This window comes from Oxyura jamaicensis, chromosome 27 (assembly GCF_011077185.1).
Source record: "Oxyura jamaicensis isolate SHBP4307 breed ruddy duck chromosome 27, BPBGC_Ojam_1.0, whole genome shotgun sequence".
Taxonomy (NCBI): Eukaryota; Metazoa; Chordata; class Aves; order Anseriformes; family Anatidae; genus Oxyura; species Oxyura jamaicensis.
In genome coordinates this window covers 5763255-5782890 of record NC_048919.1, presented here as the reverse complement: position 1 = coordinate 5782890, position 19636 = coordinate 5763255, and the positions used below count along the sequence as shown (strand labels likewise).

Below are 19636 nucleotides of genomic sequence, written 5' to 3'. Positions count from 1 at the left end.
TGGCCCGGCACAACACAAGCCGTAGGAGCCCCCCAACTCCTAGCGCCCCCCTGCGCGGGGTGGGCACACCCCTAACATGGGCTCCCCCGCACGCCGAGGGCCTGAACTCCCCTCCCCCGGGGTCCTCCCGCAGCGGGGTCCCGGCCGCACAGGTAGAGGCTCTGCCCCAACCCGGGGTCAGCCGACATACCCGCCGCACCGCGCGGCCCGCCCCGCGGCCCCTCCCCGAGGTGGGGCCGTGCAGGCCCCGCCCCCGCTCTTTGCCGGCGCCGCGCGTCGCGGAAAGATGACGTCGGCAGGTGCGCGGCCGGCGGAGTGGCCGGGATGCACCGGCGGGGCGTGGGCGCGGGGGCTGTCGCCAAGAAGAAGCTGGCGGAGGTGAGGGGGTGGCGGGGCCCGTGGCCGAGATGGGCGTGTGGGGCGCCGTTTCGCGGAGGGTAGGCCCCGGCGGGAGCTCAGGGTGTCCTCTGGTAACTTCCTCGCTTGCCTGGGGCCGTGGGTCCTTCTGATTCACGCGTCCTTAAGGAGCGTCACTTCCTCCGGTCTGGGGTTTGTTCGCCTGTTCCCCGGCGCCATCCCCAGCACCCTGTTTTCTTCCTGCAGGCGAAGTACAAGGAGCGAGGGACAGTCCTGGCCGAAGACCAGTTGGCCCAGGTGGGAGATCCCCCCTGCCAGGGTGCGACTTGTGGTGGTGAGCCCAGCCACAGGCCTGAGCTTCGTTTTGCGTTCCTGCTTTGGGTTCTGCCTCCCTTCCTGTCACCTCTGAAACATCCCAGTTCTGTAGGGTTGTTTCTGTGCCATGCATGTCACCGACTATCTGTTGCTGTCCTTCTGAGCCCAACTATGGGTTTGGAATAGCCTTGTCTTCTCTCCACTCTTGTTTGATATTTGTTTATATTCATGTAAATTGTATCAAGCTTTTTTTTTTTTCGTTTCCTGCTTTTTCACTGGTGCCATTTGTACAGGGTGAGCAGTATGTCTGAATCTTGACTCCTGCTTTAGGACTGTCTCCACTTAATGCGTTATGGAGGCTGTGATCACCAAAAATATGTTAAATAAGTGTTAATACAGAAATAGTTTTCTGTAATTCTCTTCCAGATGTCTAAGCAGCTGGACATGTTTAAAACCAACTTGGAGGAGTTTGCCAGCAAACACAAGCAAGAGATCCGTAGAAGCCCAGAGTTCCGGGTCCAGTTCCAGGATATGTGTGCAACAATTGGAGTGGATCCTCTGGCATGTGAGGAGCAGGCACCAGGGGTTAATGACTAAAGACTTGTTTTACTGTTCTTCTGTTGTAAACAGTTCTTAGTGGAGCTGGTGGAAGTTGTCCTTGAGGAAGGCTAACGGTATTTTGATTCTTGGGGTTTGTGAATTGGTATAATATGCCTGTAGGTGCTTTTTACTTAAAAGGGTAGCAAAAGAGGTGGAGATGACCAAAATGGAGACTCTTCACTGAGGCATCTGAGTCCTCACAGTGAGGTTTGTGAGCAGGCTGCTTGGTACCAGTAACTATTAAGGAAAATATTTTTGCCAGTGGTCCAGTCACTTTCCCCTTTTTCACTTCACAGCCGGTAAAGGATTCTGGTCAGAAATGCTGGGAGTTGGAGACTTTTACTATGAATTGGGTGTGCAGATTATTGAAGTTTGTCTGGCTCTGAAACACAGGAATGGAGGTGAGGATCGCGCTGTGTCTGTTTTCTAGGAGAATGGGAGTATACCTTGTCCATGTAGAAAATGAGTTGCATCACTCAGCATAGTGTTCTTTACTAGATTTCACAGAATGTGGAGATGATGGTTCTGTCTTCATTGCACCCCCCAAAACCCTTGTTTTGTTTCTACATTTTATCACTGTGCCACTGGTAATCACCTAGCTTCATTGATTTCTACAGAAATCAACCAACTCTGCCCTTCTTAGGTAACAAAACTGTAACTCCTGGTACAGTGGGAAGGGAGACAGTGATGAATGACAATCTGGAAGGAGTACAAAACCAGTAAGTTACTGCTTTGAGACTGGCAGTAAGACTGTCTCTAAAGGATCACAGCAATATCCAGAAGAGTTAGTGTTGATCTGTCAGAGGGTAGGAAGGCCCTGCAGAGGTACCTGGACAGGATGGATTGATGGGGGCAGTGGGATGAGGTTCAAAACGGCTAAGTGCTGGGTCCTGCACTTTGGCCACAACAACCCCGTGCAGTGCTACAGGCTTGGGGCAGAGTGACTCAGCTGTGCAGAAGAAAAGGAGCTGGGGGTGCTGGTTGAACGCTTGCCTGAACATGAGCTGGCAGGTTGCCCAGGTGGCCAAGGTCAAGGGCATCCTGGCTTGAATAAGAAATAGTGCAGCCAGCAGGGCCAGGGAGGTGATTGTCCCCCTGTACTTGACTCTGGTGAGGCCGCACCAGAGTACTGAGTACTGTGTTCAGTTTTGGGCCTCCTCACTACAAGAAGGACATTGAAGCATGTCCAGAGAAGGGCTATGAAGCTGGTGAAGGGCCTGGATACAAGTCTTATGAGGAGCGTCTGAGGGAACTGGGGTTGCTTAGTCTGCAGAAGAGGATGCCTGCGGGAGACCTTATTGCTCTCTGCAAGTACCTGAAAGGAAGTTGTGAGGAGCTGGGGTCAGCCTCTTCTCGCAGGTAACCAGTGATAGGACTAGAGGGAATGGCCTCGAGTTGTGCCAGGGGAGGTTTAGGTTGGAAATTAGGAGACATTTCTTCTCCGAAAGAGGGGTTAGGCATTGGGACGGGTTGCTCAGGGAGGTGGTGGAGTCACCGTCCCTGGGGGAGTTCAAGGAGAGGATGGACCTGGTGCTTAGGGACATGGTTTAGTGGGTGACATTGGTGGTAGGGGGATGGTTGGACCAGGTGATCTTAGAGGTCTTTTCCAATCTTAATGATTGTATGATTACTAGTGTAAGTGCCTAATGAAAATATACTAGGTGTTCTTCACTCCAAAAGGGCAATTGGAGGTCAAGAGTAGGCTACAGCAAAGCCAATTGAAACTCTGTCTGGTAAGTTTGTGGAAGAAGGCAAGACCAGAGTGCTGCATTGTAGGAACAGAAGTGACTAGATGCTTATCTCATCCAAGGCTTGAAACAGGGAACAATGAAGAACCCACTTGTATAATGTAAGGCAGGAATGATTCAGTGGGAAACACACAAAGGAGACTTTACTACTTGTGCTAGAGTAGTTTTCTTTCTGTGCAGTAATGTTTTCCTGTCCCCTTTTGTTAACTCCTAGGTCTGATAACACTAGAAGAACTTCATCAACAAGTGCTGAAGGGAAGAGGGAAGTTTGCTCAGGAAGTAAGCCAGTGAGTGTCTGTATATTACAGGAAGGTGGACTCAAGTAGCATTTTTGGAAAAGAAGGTCACTGATCTTGACTAGGCTTGAAGTTGCTGCTGTTTATTGGACTCCAAATTCTAGCAATTGAGCCACTTACACATGCTCTGTAGTTAATGACTTAAATATTTCAAAAAGCAGGAGTGAGCACTAAAGCATGAAGAATTGTTGTCTTGAGCTGGAGAGGATTAGTTCCCTGCAAATCCAGCTCTCTTACTGTCATTCTGCTGAAGCTGCTGTGGTCTGATCTGTAATGACGGGACCAATACATGCCCTTACAGAAATCAATGTTAGGACATGACTCACCATAATTAGTAAGTGGGGCTGAATCTTAAATTTAGCACTTGCAGCTTACATGCTACAAATGTCTTTAATGAAACTCTGCACTTCTATAGAGGAGCAAAGATATGCACACTAAAAGAAATCTTTGGCTGTTAATTACTGAAATTGCAGCAAGTAGCTGCTTGCTATAGCTTATAGCTTCTCATTTACAGAACTGAGTATGCAGTTTGAGAGAGGCTCTTGGTTTAAAGCCTCGCATTAACCCTTGCTTTTCAGGGATGATCTCCTTCGTGCCATCAAGAAACTGAAGGTCTTGGGAAATGGCTTCGGGATTATCCCTGTTGGTGGAACATATCTGGTCCAGTCTGTACCAGCTGAACTGAACATGGATCACACAGTCGTCTTGCAGCTGGCAGAGGTATTGATCCAAGCAATTTTAAAGTACAACCACCCTGAAAGAATCCTATTACTTCGATGACAGGGAAAGCATGGTGTAGAAAGTGCAAATTCCAACGCGAATGTGAATCTAGAACTTGTGCTATGATTAGATCAGACCAGTAGGCAAAACTGTCCATGCACATCTAAACTATGGACTTAAGTATTGACTATAAGCATAGAGTATTTTTCTCTCTCCTTTCAGAAAAAGGGCTATGTAACAGTCAATGAGATCCGGTCCAGTCTGAAATGGGAGATGGAACGTGCAAAGCAAATACTGGTACGTATGAAGGTCTCTTGTACACAGTGGACTTCAGTGACAGGGTAGAGTGGCTGTTCCTGCAGCACAGCTACGTACACTATGGTGAGGATGTGTTATCATAGCATGCACAGGTGATAGACCTGGGGCAGGGTACGTACTACTTAAACATAGGTTAAAGACCACAGGGTCTCAGGAGCTGTAGATATTCCTGTGGCTTCACTAGTCTCGGTTAAAACTTGAATTTTGTTAGCTCAGGTCCTGCATAAACATGCAGGGTAGACTTGACTGGATGTCCAAACTATATCTTTCCCTGCTCAAGATGAGTAAAAATTGAGTTCTACACACTCTATTACCCTACAGTAAATGTGGGATGAGGCCTGTGAATGGCTTCTCAGCCATTTAGTTAAGTTCTACTCACAGTTTCTGCTCTGTTTGAATAGGAACACTTGCTGAAGGAAGGAATGGCCTGGCTGGATACGCAGGCAGCAGGAGAACCTCAGTACTGGCTGCCTGCTCTCTTTACAGAGCTGTACTCTCAGGAGATCACTCCAGAGGGAGCTAAGGAGGCAATACATTGACTTCTAAGTGTTCCATGTGTGTATATAATTCTTCTTGTGAGGTTACTTACATATCACCTAAAACACAGGTAAAATGGACTTGAAATAAATTAAAAAAAATAGATTGAGAAGTTTAATAGGACTAATTCATACTTGCTTACCTTTGGATTTTCTCCTCTGTTTTGAGTTGAAATACCACTTACTGTTACAAACACTAATTACCTTGTCACAGCAAGAGAAAAACTATATAAGCTGCTATTGCAACTGCAGTCTCAGAGGACACAGATGTGACTGTCTAATGAGTCTTAGAGCCAGCAGTGACATTTCCAAAGCATCTTAAAAACTGTTTTGTAGTCCTTTGCTCTGTGAATGAGCCTTTGTTTCACTAAGGAGTACCACAGTCTAGATTCTGCCAAAACAAACTTTATTGCACAAAAAAAAAATCTTATGTACAATAGTATATAAACAAGGTATCTTAGAGTGACTCTTGTGCATATATTTCAACTCAGTTAGGTCTAAAAATCTGTTGCTAAAACATCTCTGCCTAGAGCAGTCATTTGAGGATTGTCACTTTGAAATGGAAACATTCAGAAATGGTAGGACAGACATTAGAGCTATAAAACTAATACTTCTCTTTTACAGCCACATGCTAGTTAGGTGAATAGTGTCCACAATAAGGCATTTTCTTGTTTTGTTGTATCAGTGGATGGTAACGCCACATGCATCACAAACAGATTTCAGAACCGGCTCTGCCTTTAGAAGGCATCAGAGTCACAGCTCTATCCACAATGCTACTGAATGGTGACAAACAATGTGACATTTACAATGAAATTACAGAGGCGGAAGAGTAGCATACAGCTCATGACTTCCCAGGAGATCCTGCTGCCTCCTGAGACCTTATTTCAAGGTGAACACAGCTTTATTTACTCTCACCTGGTGCATGTGTTGAGTGAGTCCTATGTAAGTTTAGCTTTCCCTTGAGGGAAGACAGGGTTTAAGTCAGACTCATACCAATGACAGACCCAGGGGGTGTTGCTTGCTAAAAGGGAAAGGTTCCCAAGTTGTTAAATGGCACACTTACAGTTCAGAAATGTTTCCACCTTTCAGCTTTTCAGAGCTGCTTAAGGAGCAGTGTGCAGGCTTCTGACTTCTACACGAGTTGATATAAATCAGAGACTGAAAATAATTAAATAATTCAGTGATGTATGGGACATTGCCTTTTTGTACATTGCATGGCAGGGGTTTTCTGGCCACTCCTTCTATGGTTGGTAGTTTTTCTTACAAAAAAACAAACAAACAAACAAAAAACACAAGGATGACCATTGGACATTCTCCCACCACCACTGGGAGTCTGAAACAGAGCCACACTGGTGGAAGGTGTTTAAGGAAACTGGGAGAGGGTCTAGGACAATGTGCAGCCTTGTGCTTTCTATCAAAGCTCCTATGAAAAAAAGTAGATTAAGCTATTTATCAATGAAACATTTTACTGCTGCAATCAATCATCACCAGGATCTTTTACCTGAAAAAACTTTGTATTTCTTCACCCAAGTTGCACTGAATACATCTTTGATGTAACTGTACTCGCAGCTAGCAGATACTTCTCTGACAGACTTGCCCCTCACAGTAAAAAGCTGCTGTCTAAAACATTCAAAGCACTGAAGTGTTAACATTACAACACTTGTCTAGCTTGCACTCAGCCAGATTTGGCAAAGGAATTTCAGCCAGTAACTAGGTGTACACCTCTGAAAAGCTCCACCCAGAAACAATGGCTTCCTTAACTAGAGTTGCCCCTTATTCTAGCATTTCAATCTGATGGGTCAAGGTAGCAGTGGTGAGTGAGGTGGTAGTAAAGAAGAAGGGAGGAAAATAAAGTATTACACTGACTAGAGAGGTGGAAATTGAGAAGTATTTCAGTTACAGAACAGCTCCAAACAGAGCAGCCAGAATAAAGTATTTTTAGAACACTAAATTCAAATCAAGCCCTTAAAGATGTAGACAAACTAGACTTATTTTGAGTACGCCCCCCCTCCCCCCCCCCCAATGTTTTTCTCACCAATGTTCTTCTCACTCTCCCTTCCCCAAAACACCAGGATGAACACATCTGCACTCAATTTATGGATTCTTGCAGTTTCCACTTTTCACCCCACCCTTTGTGCCTAAAGTCTCAGTGGACAAAGTCACCCAGGGCTTATGTAAAGCCTTCAGAAAGGAGCCCAGATTCCGCCACTGCTCTTTATCTTTGGTCTATCTAGAACAGCATCTAGAAGAAAGACATTAGGTAGATGGGCTCAACAGAGCAGAGAGGCTCCATCTCTCCCAGCCTGCAGAAAAAGGTTTCATTCAGGCACATAGTGCCTGGGCCATGTCACACCCCAGGCTCAACAGAGTGCTCCCCACTGCTACAGCTCTGTATTCAGCAAGGCCCCAGGAAAGGGCTCACTGTCTAGGAACATAAAAGCTGTGAAGAGGAGTCGCAGTCTAGATCTCATTCTTTAATCAAATGGAGACAAAAAAATAACCAGTGTAGATATTTTCAAAAAATAACCTGATACCACATGTTCCAGCTTTCTATCAGAGTAAGTACCTTTTTTAAGAGTAGCCTGTCACAAGCTTGGCTTTGTCTAGCATGAAGTCTTCTTATTCAGCGTTATCCACCAGAGCAGTAAAAGGAGACGGAAGAAGACATCCTGTAGTTTTCTCCACTCTGGCATTGGTTTGGTTGTCGAGTCTGTCAGGGGTACTCTAGTGTGAAGACAACATCCCCACAGCTTGGCCTCTCCATTGGTAACACAGCTCTAAGCTTTGGAGCAACTATGAGTGTCTGTCTCTGTCTCAGAGGAGCTGCTCTCAGAGTCTATTTCTGTATTCTCCTGCTGATGTTTCTCTTGCACCTTCTGCCGAATTCCTTGCAAACGGACTAATAGGGATTGATAATCAAAGTGGCCTCGTTTTTCACCAAAAGGATCCTGGAAGGAAGCCATAGATAAACAGATTAATCTAGACCTTTATCATTCTGGCAAGAAGTAGAAATAAGAAAGCTGTACAGGAACTGGGCAACAAACAAATAGTTAAAGGTTAAATCCTGTCATACGACCAAGAGGCCTCTAAACAGTGTCATGGTAGAGATTGAGGACTGCAGGTATTTTCTGTTTGGAGTCTTTTGGGAAACCTTACAAACCCAAGCAAACTTTAGACAGATAAAAGGCCAAGCAGGTAGGAAGTGGATTTCGTCTAGCAGGCTGGAAGAAATAAACTATTTCATAGAATCATAAAATGGTCTGGATTGGAAGTAACTTTTAAAGATCACCTAGTTCAAACCCCCCTGCCATGGGCAGCGACATCTTTCATTAGACCATCCAACCTGGCCTTGAACAATTCCAAGGATGGAGCACCCACAACTTCTCCAGACAATGTGTTCCAGTGCCTCACCACCCTCATAGTAAAGAATTTCTTCCTTATGCCTAGTCTAAATCTACCCTCTTTTATTTTAAAACCATTACCCCTTGTCCTACCACTATAAGCCCTTGTAAAAAGTCTACATCTTTCTTATAACCCCTCAAGTATTAAAGGGTCACAATACGGTCTCCCCTGAGACTTCTCAAGGCTAAACAACCCCAGCTCAGTCTTTCTTCATGGGAGAAGTGTTCCAGCCCTCTGATGATTTTTGTGGCTCTCCTCTGGATCTGCTCTAACAAGTCCACGTTTTTCTTCTGCTGGGGGCCCCAGAGCTGAATGTAGTACGCCAGGTGGGGTCTCATGAGAGCAGAGTAGAGCGGGAGAATCACTTCACTCAACCTGCTGGCCACCCTTCTTTTTATGTAGCTCAGGATACAATTGGCTTTCTGGCCTGCAGGCACACATTGCCAGCTCACATACAATTTTTCATACACCAATATCCCCAAGTCCTTCTCCACTGGGCTGCTCAATCCATTTATCACCCAGTCTATACTGATACTAGTGATTGCCTCAACCCTTGCACATTGCCTTGTTGAACTTTATGAGATTCACATGGATCCACCCCTCAAGCCTGTTAAAGACCCTCTAGATGGTATCTCTCTCCTCCAGCATATGAACTGCACCACTCAGCCTCCCTTATGTTACCTGCAAACTCACTGAGGGTGCACTCAGTCACATTGCCTTTGATAAAGATACTTAACAGTACCGATACCAATATGGAGCCCTGAGAGCCACCACTTATCACTGTTTTCCATCCGGACATAGAGCCACTGACTGTAACTCTTTGTATGCAGCCATCCAGCCAATTCCAATGTCCAATGAATACACCATCCATCAAATCCATCTCTCCAATTGCGAGAGAAGGATGTTGTGTTGGACCATGTCAAAGGCCTTACAGAAGTCAAAGTAGATTACCTCATTAACTCTTCCTTACCCATCAATGCAGTGATTTCACTGTAGGAGATCAGATCAGTCAGGCACAATTCACCCTTTCTGAAACCGTATCTACTTCAAAGATCAGGTATCATGCTCACTTCCAGGAGACAGGAAAATACTACAAATGAAAGCCTCTAAAATCCAGAGGCCAAAGAGTTGACCACACTTTACATTAGTGCTACAGACCCTTTCTAAATTAAAGCATTGCTTTTATTAAAGTCATTTTAAATGAAGGCACCCAGCTGCTTTAATACTTTCTGCTTTTAACCTTATTCCTGGTTAAAGACATGTTGTTACCCTGTCCCATCTGATGCAGTTCTTTGGTGCAAGGCAACATGCAGCTCCAGAATTAACCAGACAACACATTTGGCAAGCACTAAACTGATACTGAACATGGAGTTACTTTATTTTAAATATAGGGTAACGAAGACAACAATGGCATCTCTCCAACATGTTGTGTTCATACTTCCTGTACTACTGTTTACAAGCAAGCAGAAAACAAAGGCAGTCACTGCCTCTGGGAACTGAGCACAACACAGTTCCAGGTCACAGTGTTCTTCATAAACCCATGGAGAAAGCAACTGAGCCCTGGGTCCTTGAAGAATAAAGAAGAGTTGTCCATACCTGACAATCCTCTACCCTCAACAAACTGCAGCCTCTCTGTACAGCATTCTCTGTAGGTATGTCTGTGACAGATCTTCCTTATGGGAACTTCTCACTTCAAACATGAACTCTCCAATTTTAGAAGTGCTTTCATTTTATGAATTAAATGGTCAATGATGGTACTTACAGGAAAGAAAGATCTTTAGAGACACTAGATCATTAAACCAATCACCTCCATCTTTTCTTAACAGTGTAATTTCTCAATGAGTCAAACAAGAGGTGCCTGATGAGGGAGGAAGATGTGTTCATATGCAAATAGCTTGGCAACCTATTCTTTAAGATGTACTTTCCTGCAGAAATAAGCTCCTTCGTAAAACCTGTCTATATGTGTCTGCCATATTGTCACTGTTCCCCCACTTCTTTCTCCTCCAGAAACTTTTGTCTCAGCCAGCCAGCCACTTTCAACCTCATCTGAGAGAATGAGAAGTGTCAGAGAAAAGTTCCTATCTACTGTATGAGCAATGACACCTCAGAAAAAGAAATCCCACCAGTGTCTCAACAGGAAAATGCTGCAATATAGTTCAGTTGCCACCAGCACTGGATAACCTACATGTGCCTTCCCTGCTCAACCACAAATCCACATGAAAGCAAACTGTACCAATTCCACTGCTCAAAGCACCACCTGCTTGCCTTGAGAGTGACCCAGGTTCAGCACTGAAAGAAATCTAACAGCCTTGAAAACACCATGTGCCCATGCTGGACTTGGGAGAGGCAGCTTTTTATTCACAGGAATGTCTCAGGTCTCAAGTTCCATGGTTAATTCAAAGTTGAAATGTACAGTAGATAGAAAAAGGTCCAAATCCACCCCACATACATTTAGTTGTTGCACATCACCCATTGGAATTGTCTGTCACTAACTACAAGTGACTTTAGGTATTTTGAATCAAAATTTTGAATCAACAAGAAAACTGTCTGCCACCCACCTGCATTGTCTGACCTTGGAGATAAAGTCTCTCTTTGCACACCCCTTCATAGAAGTCGTAGTATTCCATGAAGGATTTCTCCATTACACCCCTAAACACAATCAGAGCAAACAGTCAACAGAGAATGACAGTGTTAAAATGGTCACATCATCCAGGGTTGCACCATCCCACTGAGCAGCAGTCCATGTAATCACCACAGCTCAACCCACACAGGGCATCCCAGACAACTAACTGGATACAGTGAGGCAGGACACAGAACAAAACAAAATACAGCACTGCTACTGTAGCTGAACAGATTCTGTATGTGGTTCCACAACAGCTTTGCTTTTCTTTCCCTCAGATTTTTTTTTTCCTCTAAGAGAAGGCACATTTATTCTTAAACAAATCAGAGGATGCAGCCACTGTGCACAGTCAATGTACAGCTCCTGGGCACCACATAGATGCAGCCACCCATTTCAAAAGAAACAAAACCACTCTTCACCGGACCAGGATGAGTTAAAGACTTGCTCTTTCCTGTAGCAGCTCTCAGGAAGGGCAACCAGAGAACTTTAACCTGCTTCCCCACACCACTTTCTTATGTTCCCTCCCTGCCACTTTTCCATACCGTAGTGGCTCAGGACAGGGACACTTTCCTTCCAGCATGTCACACACTGCTACTCGGATGGTCTCATGCCGGATACACTCATTATAGTTCTTGCTGTCCCCAGGGTGCCTCTCCTGGAAACAGAATTTGAGCCAGTAAGTCCATGTGACTGCAATGATTCTTTGTCTCTCTCTCATGGGCCCGATGAATTTCACTAACGCAAGAACCCACGACAGTATTGTCTGTTTTGTGTACACTGAGCTAACTTACAATACAAAGGAAAAGCTGGCAAGATTTCCCATGTCTAAAGAGCCTTGGACTCACACAGCTGTGGAGACAGACAGCTGATAAAGTTAGCACAGCAACCTGCCTCTCTTGGATGCTGGAGACACAAAAACCTGAGCAGTTTGTTTCCTGCACGACATTATATCTCAAGGAAGCTGTATTAGGAGTCATGTAGCAGAGAAATGAAAAGCCATCCCATCTCCTCAGCAACTTCTTGAATGCCTCTTGTTCTTCTGTTACTTACACATGTAAGAGCTAAGCAGCCTCCAGTCCAGAACTGGGTTGCACCTCCTCCTTAAGATCTGACTAGAGGCAAAGCAAGCTGGAAAGGAGCCACGTGACATAACTTGGTTTTCTCCCCTATTTCCAGAGCAGAATTTGCCACCAGGAGCAAGGTGTAGAGTGAAGAGACAAATAGCTGCAGAACCAGAGATGATCCACCTTTAGGTCTCACCTGTTCAAAGCCGGGTTCATTGTGATAGGGGTTCTCAGTCATCAGAGATTGGATGGAGATGAGGACTGAAGAGATACTCTGTGCTGGGCTCCATGCAGGCCCGGTCCAAGTGCTGAGACATCAAAACAGAAGAGCATCAATTAACAACGCAGGACCAGCCAAGTGACCACTATCCCTCCACCTACCAAAGAAAGCTTGTGAAACTACCTCTATAGCTTACAGAAATATGACAGGAAAAGCAACAGCTGCTACAGATATACAAAGCACTGGACACTAAGAAAGTTTTCAGGTTGAAGGTAGTTTATTCTCTCCACCAGATGAGTACGCTAGCTTAAGCCATGCAGGAGGCTGGTGAACTTTGCTGCCAACATACATAGGGCACCACACATGAACTGAGCAAAAGTAACATTTCCAAACACCTTACAGGGCACTTTAAAGCTATGGCTATCATCTCGCACAGCACCCTGAAGCAACACATCCTACCAGCACTACAATAAATCAAAACCTGCAACTCTTTAAGAACTGAAATGTAACTCTGAAGACTCGAACAAGACCACCATCGCTTTTGCAGTTTGTAATGCAGACATTCACCACAAAGTCTGTCACCAAAAACACTAATGGATGCTCTGCTGTAAGAATGAGGTACCTGTTTAATACATACAAGGTAGCAAAAAACTCTGCATAGACAAACATGATCAGGAGAAGCCTTTCTGCTGCTTGCCCTTAATATCCTAGTTCCAGATACAGACCTGTCTTGCTGTGAGCTGAACAAGGATGTACTGTCCCATATATACTCTTCCTAAATCCTTTCATTCACAGCTTCCCATTTCTGCCAAGGCTGAGACTCTTTATTCACTCTTCAAGACAGGGCTACACTGCATGAGCAACAATGCAGCTTGCATGGAAGTTGCTGGGCCTTCAGACCCCCGAGGTACAGATGTGCCCAACACACCTTAGTGCTTCACAGGCATTGGCATCCAGCTTATTGGATCAGAAACCTCATACAGTGAGATGTTTCCCAGCACACTGTGTCTCTCACCTAGCCCTGGACCATTAACTATCAGCTGACAAGTATCAGCTGCTTGGACCAGCTTTCATTTCAGAACTTCATAAACAATCCCAGCAAAGGCAACGTTATAAACTGCATCAACGCTCAGATTTTGTTTGATAAAATTCCTACAGCAATTCAAGCTATCACTGCCCCTTTGCCACCTGGCTGCCTGTATCTGTCTGCAGCCAAAGGAAAGGGACACTAACACTCCAGCTGCACCAGTCCAGAGTCTCAGCAAAAATTTTTCTTTATTGGCAGATGACACTGTCACAGCTGGCATTAGGAACATCACACTACGGCCACGGTTCCTCTGGCAGAGCCCTAAGAGCCACTGAATCAAACAGGACTTTCATGTGTTTAAAAATCAAGTAGGTGAGTAACAAGCATTCGCAGCAGTGGAGCCTGTCTGAACAGGCAGCATGGGAGCAGTGCTTGCAAATCATTACTCCCACCACTCAGCCCCACGTACATGTAGGTGGAAGCCCAGAGCAGTCGAATGGCTCTCAAGGAAGTTCTTAGTGGCTTTTAATCTTATTTATTTTTAAACCCACATGGAGAGAGGAAATTAAAACCACAAAAACCTAAATTCAGACAGCATTAAAGATAAAGCTGCAAAGTGCAAGAGCAGAAGAAACACAGTGCTCAGGCCAAGACTTTGCAAGGGGAAGAAGAAAAGCAGCAGTGTCCACTGAACTCCATGCTTCCCTTGCTCCATTCTCAGGCTCTTTTAAAGACAAATTAGACTCTTATTTCAGACGAATTTGTGCTGCTTTAGGACTCTGATCTAGCACATGATTTTACAGAAGCATAAATGTGCATCAAACACATCTGGGGCAAGATCAGGGCACAGTGCATTGAGAAAGATGCATGAGGCAGAATACTACCTGCAGCTACCTCTTGGTTTCCCACCAAAACAGCCAAAGTCTCTTCTTACCCTAGAATACTCAGGCAGACTTTCCCATTGCGGTAGAAGTTGGGGTTAAACCTCACTGTGTTATTTCCTGTTGTCATCAGTTTGACCCTTGGTGGGTGGATAGGGTAATCTGGAGGACAGCGAAACAGGAACAAGAAGAAACCCCCTTCATAAGGCGTGTCAAATGGGCCTGTGATCAATGCATGAATCTGGAAAACAAAAGCCCATCTTGCGCACCACTTCAAAACTGTGCAGCACCCTCAAATCCTCAACAAAGCTAATGGAAGGCAAGAAACCTCCAACCAGGCAGCAGTATGGATGCAGCATCTTCCACAAGCACACACCATACACAGGCCATACTTAACCCTCCCTCTTTCCCTTATTAGAGGGAGCCACTGCTGCGCACTTCTCTCCCCTCTGCCACACTCAATGTGCAAAGCAAGTTTCCAACGTGAGGTTTGGCCAGAGTCCACAACAGCTGCCTCCCATACATCTCTATACAGCCCAAACCAGAATGGATCACAGTCCAGCTGGTAAGCTCTGCTTTAATAAATAAATAAATAAATAAGATTTCAAATATGAAAAAATATGGCTAATTTTAGAAAGAAAATGTCAGAATTTCTGCCAAAACTGGAACATTCCTCTATTTTATGGTCTTGTGCTGATTTGGTCGTATCGTAACCAGTTAAATCCTCTACCAGGATCTGAAGTTAAGACCCTATCCTCCCCATGCTAATTACCCTCAAAAATCTCAATAGTGTACCAGGAAATCTTCTCCCACTGGGCTATTACGGAAGCTTTCTCCTTTTCCATCCTCCCAAAGTGATCCAAGCAATCTTCTTTAAATGATCCTCTTAACTTAGCCTAGGATTTTAGTTAAAAGCCCCAAGGCTGGTGTTCTACAAACCTGCATTTCCACTGAAGGGCATTTTGGCACTTGCGGCTCCTAAGCCAAGGGAAGCCAGAGCTACAGCTAAATGCCTGAGGTAATTGTTGTCTGTGCAAAGACCCTCCCTTTATGCTAGCTCCAAAAATCCAAGAGCCCTAAGCCAGGAGCTGCTTACACTGGGGGAATCAGGGGAGTGCCAAGTTTGTCAGGGGGGCGGGAGAAGTGCACAACAGAGAAATCAAAAGCAACCCCACACATGCACACACACACACAACTTTCTCAGAAACCAGCACAGCCAGATGAGGTGACATTGACTGGAGAAAGGGAAGCACCAGCCAAGGAATGCACTGGATCATGAACACTGAGCAACCTCACCCTCCCAGATCACTGCACTCCCTCAGATGTAATTGGAAATTCCCAGTTCTGGAAACCCCCCAGAGCCAGGCAGCCAGGAGAGGAAGAACTGGGGCAGGAGAGGCCATAGACACGCCTGCCCCTAGGGAGTAGGTGCACTAGAGGCAATGTGGTGGAAGTGGCTGTGCAGGTCAGACTTGCACAAGATCCTGGTACCTGTGAGAACCAGGCAGGCAGCTTCACAGCAGGATGGGATCTGGGCCCAGAGACAAATCCCACTACCAGTTCACAACAGTTAAACATCTCCACCTTACACAGGTGGGTTACAGATACTCCAGCTCTGTCTGCAACTGATAGGTGTTTCTCATTTCCAACTCAAGAAATCCCCCATGGCCGACAGCTTTCCACAGAGCAAATCTCTTCTTTGAGCTGCTCTATAGATTGTTTTCAAACATCAGTAGAATAAAACAAGCTGGAACGGCACTCTACTAGAGTTCATAGGGCCACAAAACAGTGCTGGCTTTATCTGTGGAAACTCCTCAGATTCCTGTGATGTTATCTCTCCACGAAGTCAGCTTGATAGCCTCCTCCCATTTAAAATGCAGCCCATCTCAATATCACCAAGAAAACTGGAAGCGCGTTGTGCTCTTATGAGATTCACCCTGACTTCTCTCAAAATATTAAGGAAATATTCTACTTGGGAGAATCTTTAGAGCAGTTGTCAACAGCAACATGCAGAAGAGCATGAAGCTGAAGCAGTTCCAAATCTTCTCTTACCTTGGTCATGTCATGGGGATCAGGCACAACAAACATTCCTGGAGGTGGTTCCTTGTAAATGGACATGATATCCCTGAACAAAGGAAACAGAACTTAGTCAGCATCTCCCTTGGTGTTCATCAGCCCTTGACGCATGGAACGTTCTAGAGGACAAATCTGTGTACAGATGCACAGGGACAGAATTTAAAGATGGAAACTCGTAACTCAAAGTAAAAGATGTTCTTTTTCTTTAGTCTGTTTTCTGGCTGAGCTCTCTTAACTTATCCTAAACAATAGTTGAGGCAGTTCAAGAGTACAAGGAGCATTCAATCAGTCAATAAGCAAGGCATCAGACCAAGAGCACCTTGACTACCTGCTGCCTTGTGTTTTACCATAGATCAACTCCAGCATATGAAACTTCAACCAGAAACTTCTCCTAAGGTAAGCACATAAAACTTCTCTTAGGTGAATTTTGTTGCTTAACAGTCCATTTCCCCTCCCCATGTTTTCCCTCTCCACACTCAGACTAACTACAGGATCCCTTTTGTATACCCAGTCACTTGTTTTCCCCAAACATATAGTGACTCAACTGTCTTTGAGAATATAACTGCTCTGTCAAGTTTGGTTTTAATCAAACAGTGGATTCAAGCATTATGAGGATACGTATATACATGCAGCTTAATCACAATGCCCTTGTTTCCTGGACTAAATGAACTGAAAAATAACAAATCCCATATAGTTCTGTGTAGTTTACAGATAGACTGAATGACACCCACCACCTTTTATTGCCAGGAGGTTCCCCCCATAATCAGAGCTGCACCAAACTCCGGGATAAACTATCACTAGACCTTCCCGTTCAGGAAGCAACCACAGTTCAGAGAGGTTTAGGGCAAGAACAAAAACAAGTGTGAGAGCAACAGGAGAGTTTTGCCTTCCTATCTAACAATATGAAATTAGTGTTTTTGGCATTTGGATCGGAAACTGACAAAACACCTGGTGCCATCTTTGGAAGACATTATACAAGCTCTAGAACAGGCAACAGAACAAGGGTGAGCAAGAGCCCAGCAGGCAGCAATACTTGCTCTGAAGGAAGAGCTTGTTGAAACATTGCTGGTATTTCTAACAATAAAAGACCATGTTGCTCATAATATCAAAGGCTATCAACACACCCGATTTAACTAGATGATTATTTAAAGAGTGGGAGCAGACAAATAGATGGGCATCACCAGGAAAGAGGATCACTACTGGCAGGTTTAGAATAAACATCTTGCAAACCTCCACTTGACTGCTGATGGGGACTGGGAGAGAAGACTGCTCCCCTCCCCATTTAACAGCATCTTGAAGAAGGAGCCAGTGATCCCAAGGGCAGGATTTGGGCAATGCGCCACAGCGCTTAGCTGCCACAGGCACCAGTGAGAGCAGAAGAAGAAAGCTATGCTGGATGGAGGTACAGGGTTCTGCAGCTCCAGGGCAGGTGAGGCACGAGAGCCGTCCTCATCCGAGCACCTGGGAAATACAGGCCCGGGGTCTGCGCTCAAGAAAGCCCCAGGGCACGGCGGTGACCAGAGGCTGCCCCACGCCCAGCAGGGAGAGCCCCGGGACCTGTCCCCGGGCCCAGCGGTGAGGCGTCGGCGAGGCCCAGGGGACAGTTACCGGCAGCCCGGGACCACCGGCCGCAAGCCGAACGGTTCCGCCGCGTTACGGAGCTCGGCTCCCGAGGGGCGGGGGTCCTACGGCGCCCCGCTGGACCGGCAGAAGACGGAAAGCGGCGCCGCTGGGCCACAGCTCCCGGGGCTGGCGGGCAGGGCGGCTCTCACCGTTTGATCCGCAGGAGGCAGGCCGGGCTAGGCCGCTCGCTGTCCCAGTCGCCGCTGACCGTGGGGTCCCAGAAGGCGGAATGCGTGAGGAGCGCGGCGCCCGCGGCTGCGGCCGCGGCGGCGATGGGTGCTCCGCCGCTCCCCGGGGCGACGCCAGCGCTCGCCGGCGCAGCGCCGAAGCCTGCGGCCGCCCACAGCTCAGCAGGGATGAAGACGCCGGGGCTCCCCGCGCCGCCGCCGGAGCCGGCCGAGGCGCCGCTGCCGCCGCCTGCCGCCAGCACCGCGGCCGGGGCCGGGGCCGCCTCCTCTGCGGCCGGACTCTCCGCCATTCCGCGCCCGGCCTCTGAGAAAGCTGCTTCCGGCACTCTGCACCAACGAGTCGTCCGGCCGGAGGGGCCGCCCCCTCGCGCCTCCGCCGATCGCCGGCCAGAGCGTCACCTCCCCCGGGCCCCCCTCCCGCTACCGGCGCAAGCTACCCCGCGCGACCATAGAGTCTCCTTCTGGCGCCAGAGCGCCCTTCCGCGGAGACACCTCCTCCTCCCCGCAGGGCGGAGCGGACCGGCGCGGCCAGCGCGCCCTCTACCGGGCGGCGGCGGCCTCCTCGCACAGGCGGGGCCTGCCGTTACAGAGGCCGCGAGCTCCCACCCCCAGCAGCGCGAGCTCGGGGCTCGGTGCGTTTGCTTTCCGCGGGAGGGGTCGGAGAGAAGCGGCTTCTGCGGCAGCCTCGCTTCCAGCACGCCTCGGCCCGCGGAGGCAGGCCGAGTCCCCAGCAGGGCGGACGCCGAGCACGCCCAGCCCGCTTCCGACCCCCCCCCCCCCGAGGCGGAGCCGCCCGCCACAACCTGCGGGGAAGCGCCCGCGACCCTCCGTCCTCGTCCCGTCTGTGGGCGCCGAGAGGAGGCAGCGGCGGAGCCGCCCGGCGCCGCCCAGCGGGCCCCGCTGCTAGCTCCGTGCACCTCCGGCACCGCCAGGCAGCACCTGCCCGCTTATGGCAACCGCCGACCCATTTCACTTCCAAGGCCGCTGTTGCTTTACCAGAGATACGATAAAGAAATAAATCGTATTTAACCACAGTTACACGCACAAAAGACCCATATAAGGAAGAATAAGAGGTCAGGTAACGCTGCTCTGTGTTCCTGAGGCAATAAAACGTCAGCGGCTGCCATGTTAATAGCTACAGCCAGCTATTAACAGTCAGGTTTTAAAGTGAAGGTTCCTAGAACATGGTATTATTGACCTGGCCGTTCATTTCATTCTAGACCTCGACTGATCATGTCCTTTTGCCTTCCTGCTTCACAGGAAGCACAAATAAGCAAAAAGGGCACAGAGGACAGTCTTCTTTGTGCAATTACACATTTGTCCCTAGCAGCCAGACCATCTATGTAGAATCTTTACCCTTCTTCAACCAGTGTGTCTCCTCTGGGCTCTTTTTGGTTTCAGATGCACTTTTCTCCAAGTAGTCTCAAGGACAGTTTTTGTCTGTTTGTTCTTAAGCACAAGTCAAAATCCTTGTCTCACTCCCTTACCCTTGCAGGGCATAAGTAGCTCTTACAAAGGAAGACAGAGCAGTTACTGTACCCCGCACACATCCCTAAGGAGGTCACAACCATTCTTTAGAGGCTTTAGTATACACAGCAGCCGCATTAATTCAATTACCTAAAGCAGATAACCAGACAAGCTTCCC

At 47.3% G+C, this 19636-nt stretch overlaps 2 protein-coding genes across 4 annotated transcripts; one reads left to right on the top strand and one right to left on the bottom strand.

The window, feature by feature from the left end:
* Window positions 1–246: 246 nt before the first annotated feature.
* On the top strand, window positions 247–5136 carry SNF8 (SNF8 subunit of ESCRT-II). 2 transcript variants are annotated; one of them, XM_035347684.1, is made up of 8 exons: window positions 247–378; window positions 604–654; window positions 1099–1237; window positions 1569–1673; window positions 3235–3307; window positions 3895–4036; window positions 4259–4333; window positions 4756–5136. In XM_035347684.1, the coding sequence occupies exons 1-8, from the start codon at window positions 325–327 to the stop codon at window positions 4891–4893; spliced, it is 777 nt and encodes a 258-aa protein (XP_035203575.1). In that variant the 5' UTR covers window positions 247–324; the 3' UTR covers window positions 4894–5136. The 2 variants fall into 2 exon arrangements, with proteins under 2 accessions (XP_035203575.1, XP_035203576.1); XM_035347685.1 differs by lacking the exons at window positions 247–378; window positions 604–654; window positions 1099–1237 and adding an exon at window positions 1244–1479.
* UBE2Z (ubiquitin conjugating enzyme E2 Z) lies at window positions 4983–18438 on the bottom strand. Of its 2 annotated transcripts, XM_035347682.1 has the most exons (7): window positions 17953–18436; window positions 16157–16229; window positions 14158–14345; window positions 12173–12284; window positions 11455–11567; window positions 10851–10941; window positions 4983–7838 (listed from the first exon to the last, which is right to left on the bottom strand). In XM_035347682.1, the coding sequence occupies exons 1-7, from the start codon at window positions 18279–18281 to the stop codon at window positions 7668–7670; spliced, it is 1077 nt and encodes a 358-aa protein (XP_035203573.1). In that variant the 5' UTR covers window positions 18282–18436; the 3' UTR covers window positions 4983–7667. The 2 variants fall into 2 exon arrangements, with proteins under 2 accessions (XP_035203573.1, XP_035203574.1); XM_035347683.1 differs by lacking the exons at window positions 10851–10941; window positions 11455–11567 and having other exon boundaries at window positions 17953–18438.
* Between the last annotated feature and the right edge of the window lie 1198 nt (window positions 18439–19636).

Coding starts and splice junctions, on each gene's coding strand:
- SNF8 (XM_035347684.1), top strand. CDS start 325: ATGCACCGGCGGGGCGTGGGCGCGGGGGCTGTCGCCAAGAAGAAGCTG. Junction 379..603: donor CCAAGAAGAAGCTGGCGGAG/GTGAGGGGGTGG, acceptor TTCTTCCTGCAG/GCGAAGTACAAGGAGCGAGG. Junction 4,334..4,755: donor AACGTGCAAAGCAAATACTG/GTACGTATGAAG, acceptor CTGTTTGAATAG/GAACACTTGCTGAAGGAAGG.
- UBE2Z (XM_035347682.1), bottom strand. CDS start 18,281: ATGGCGGAGAGTCCGGCCGCAGAGGAGGCGGCCCCGGCCCCGGCCGCG. Junction 16,230..17,952: donor TGCCTCCTGCGGATCAAACG/GTGAGAGCCGCC, acceptor TCCTTTGTTCAG/GGATATCATGTCCATTTACA. Junction 14,346..16,156: donor ATCCCCATGACATGACCAAG/GTAAGAGAAGAT, acceptor TTTGTTTTCCAG/ATTCATGCATTGATCACAGG.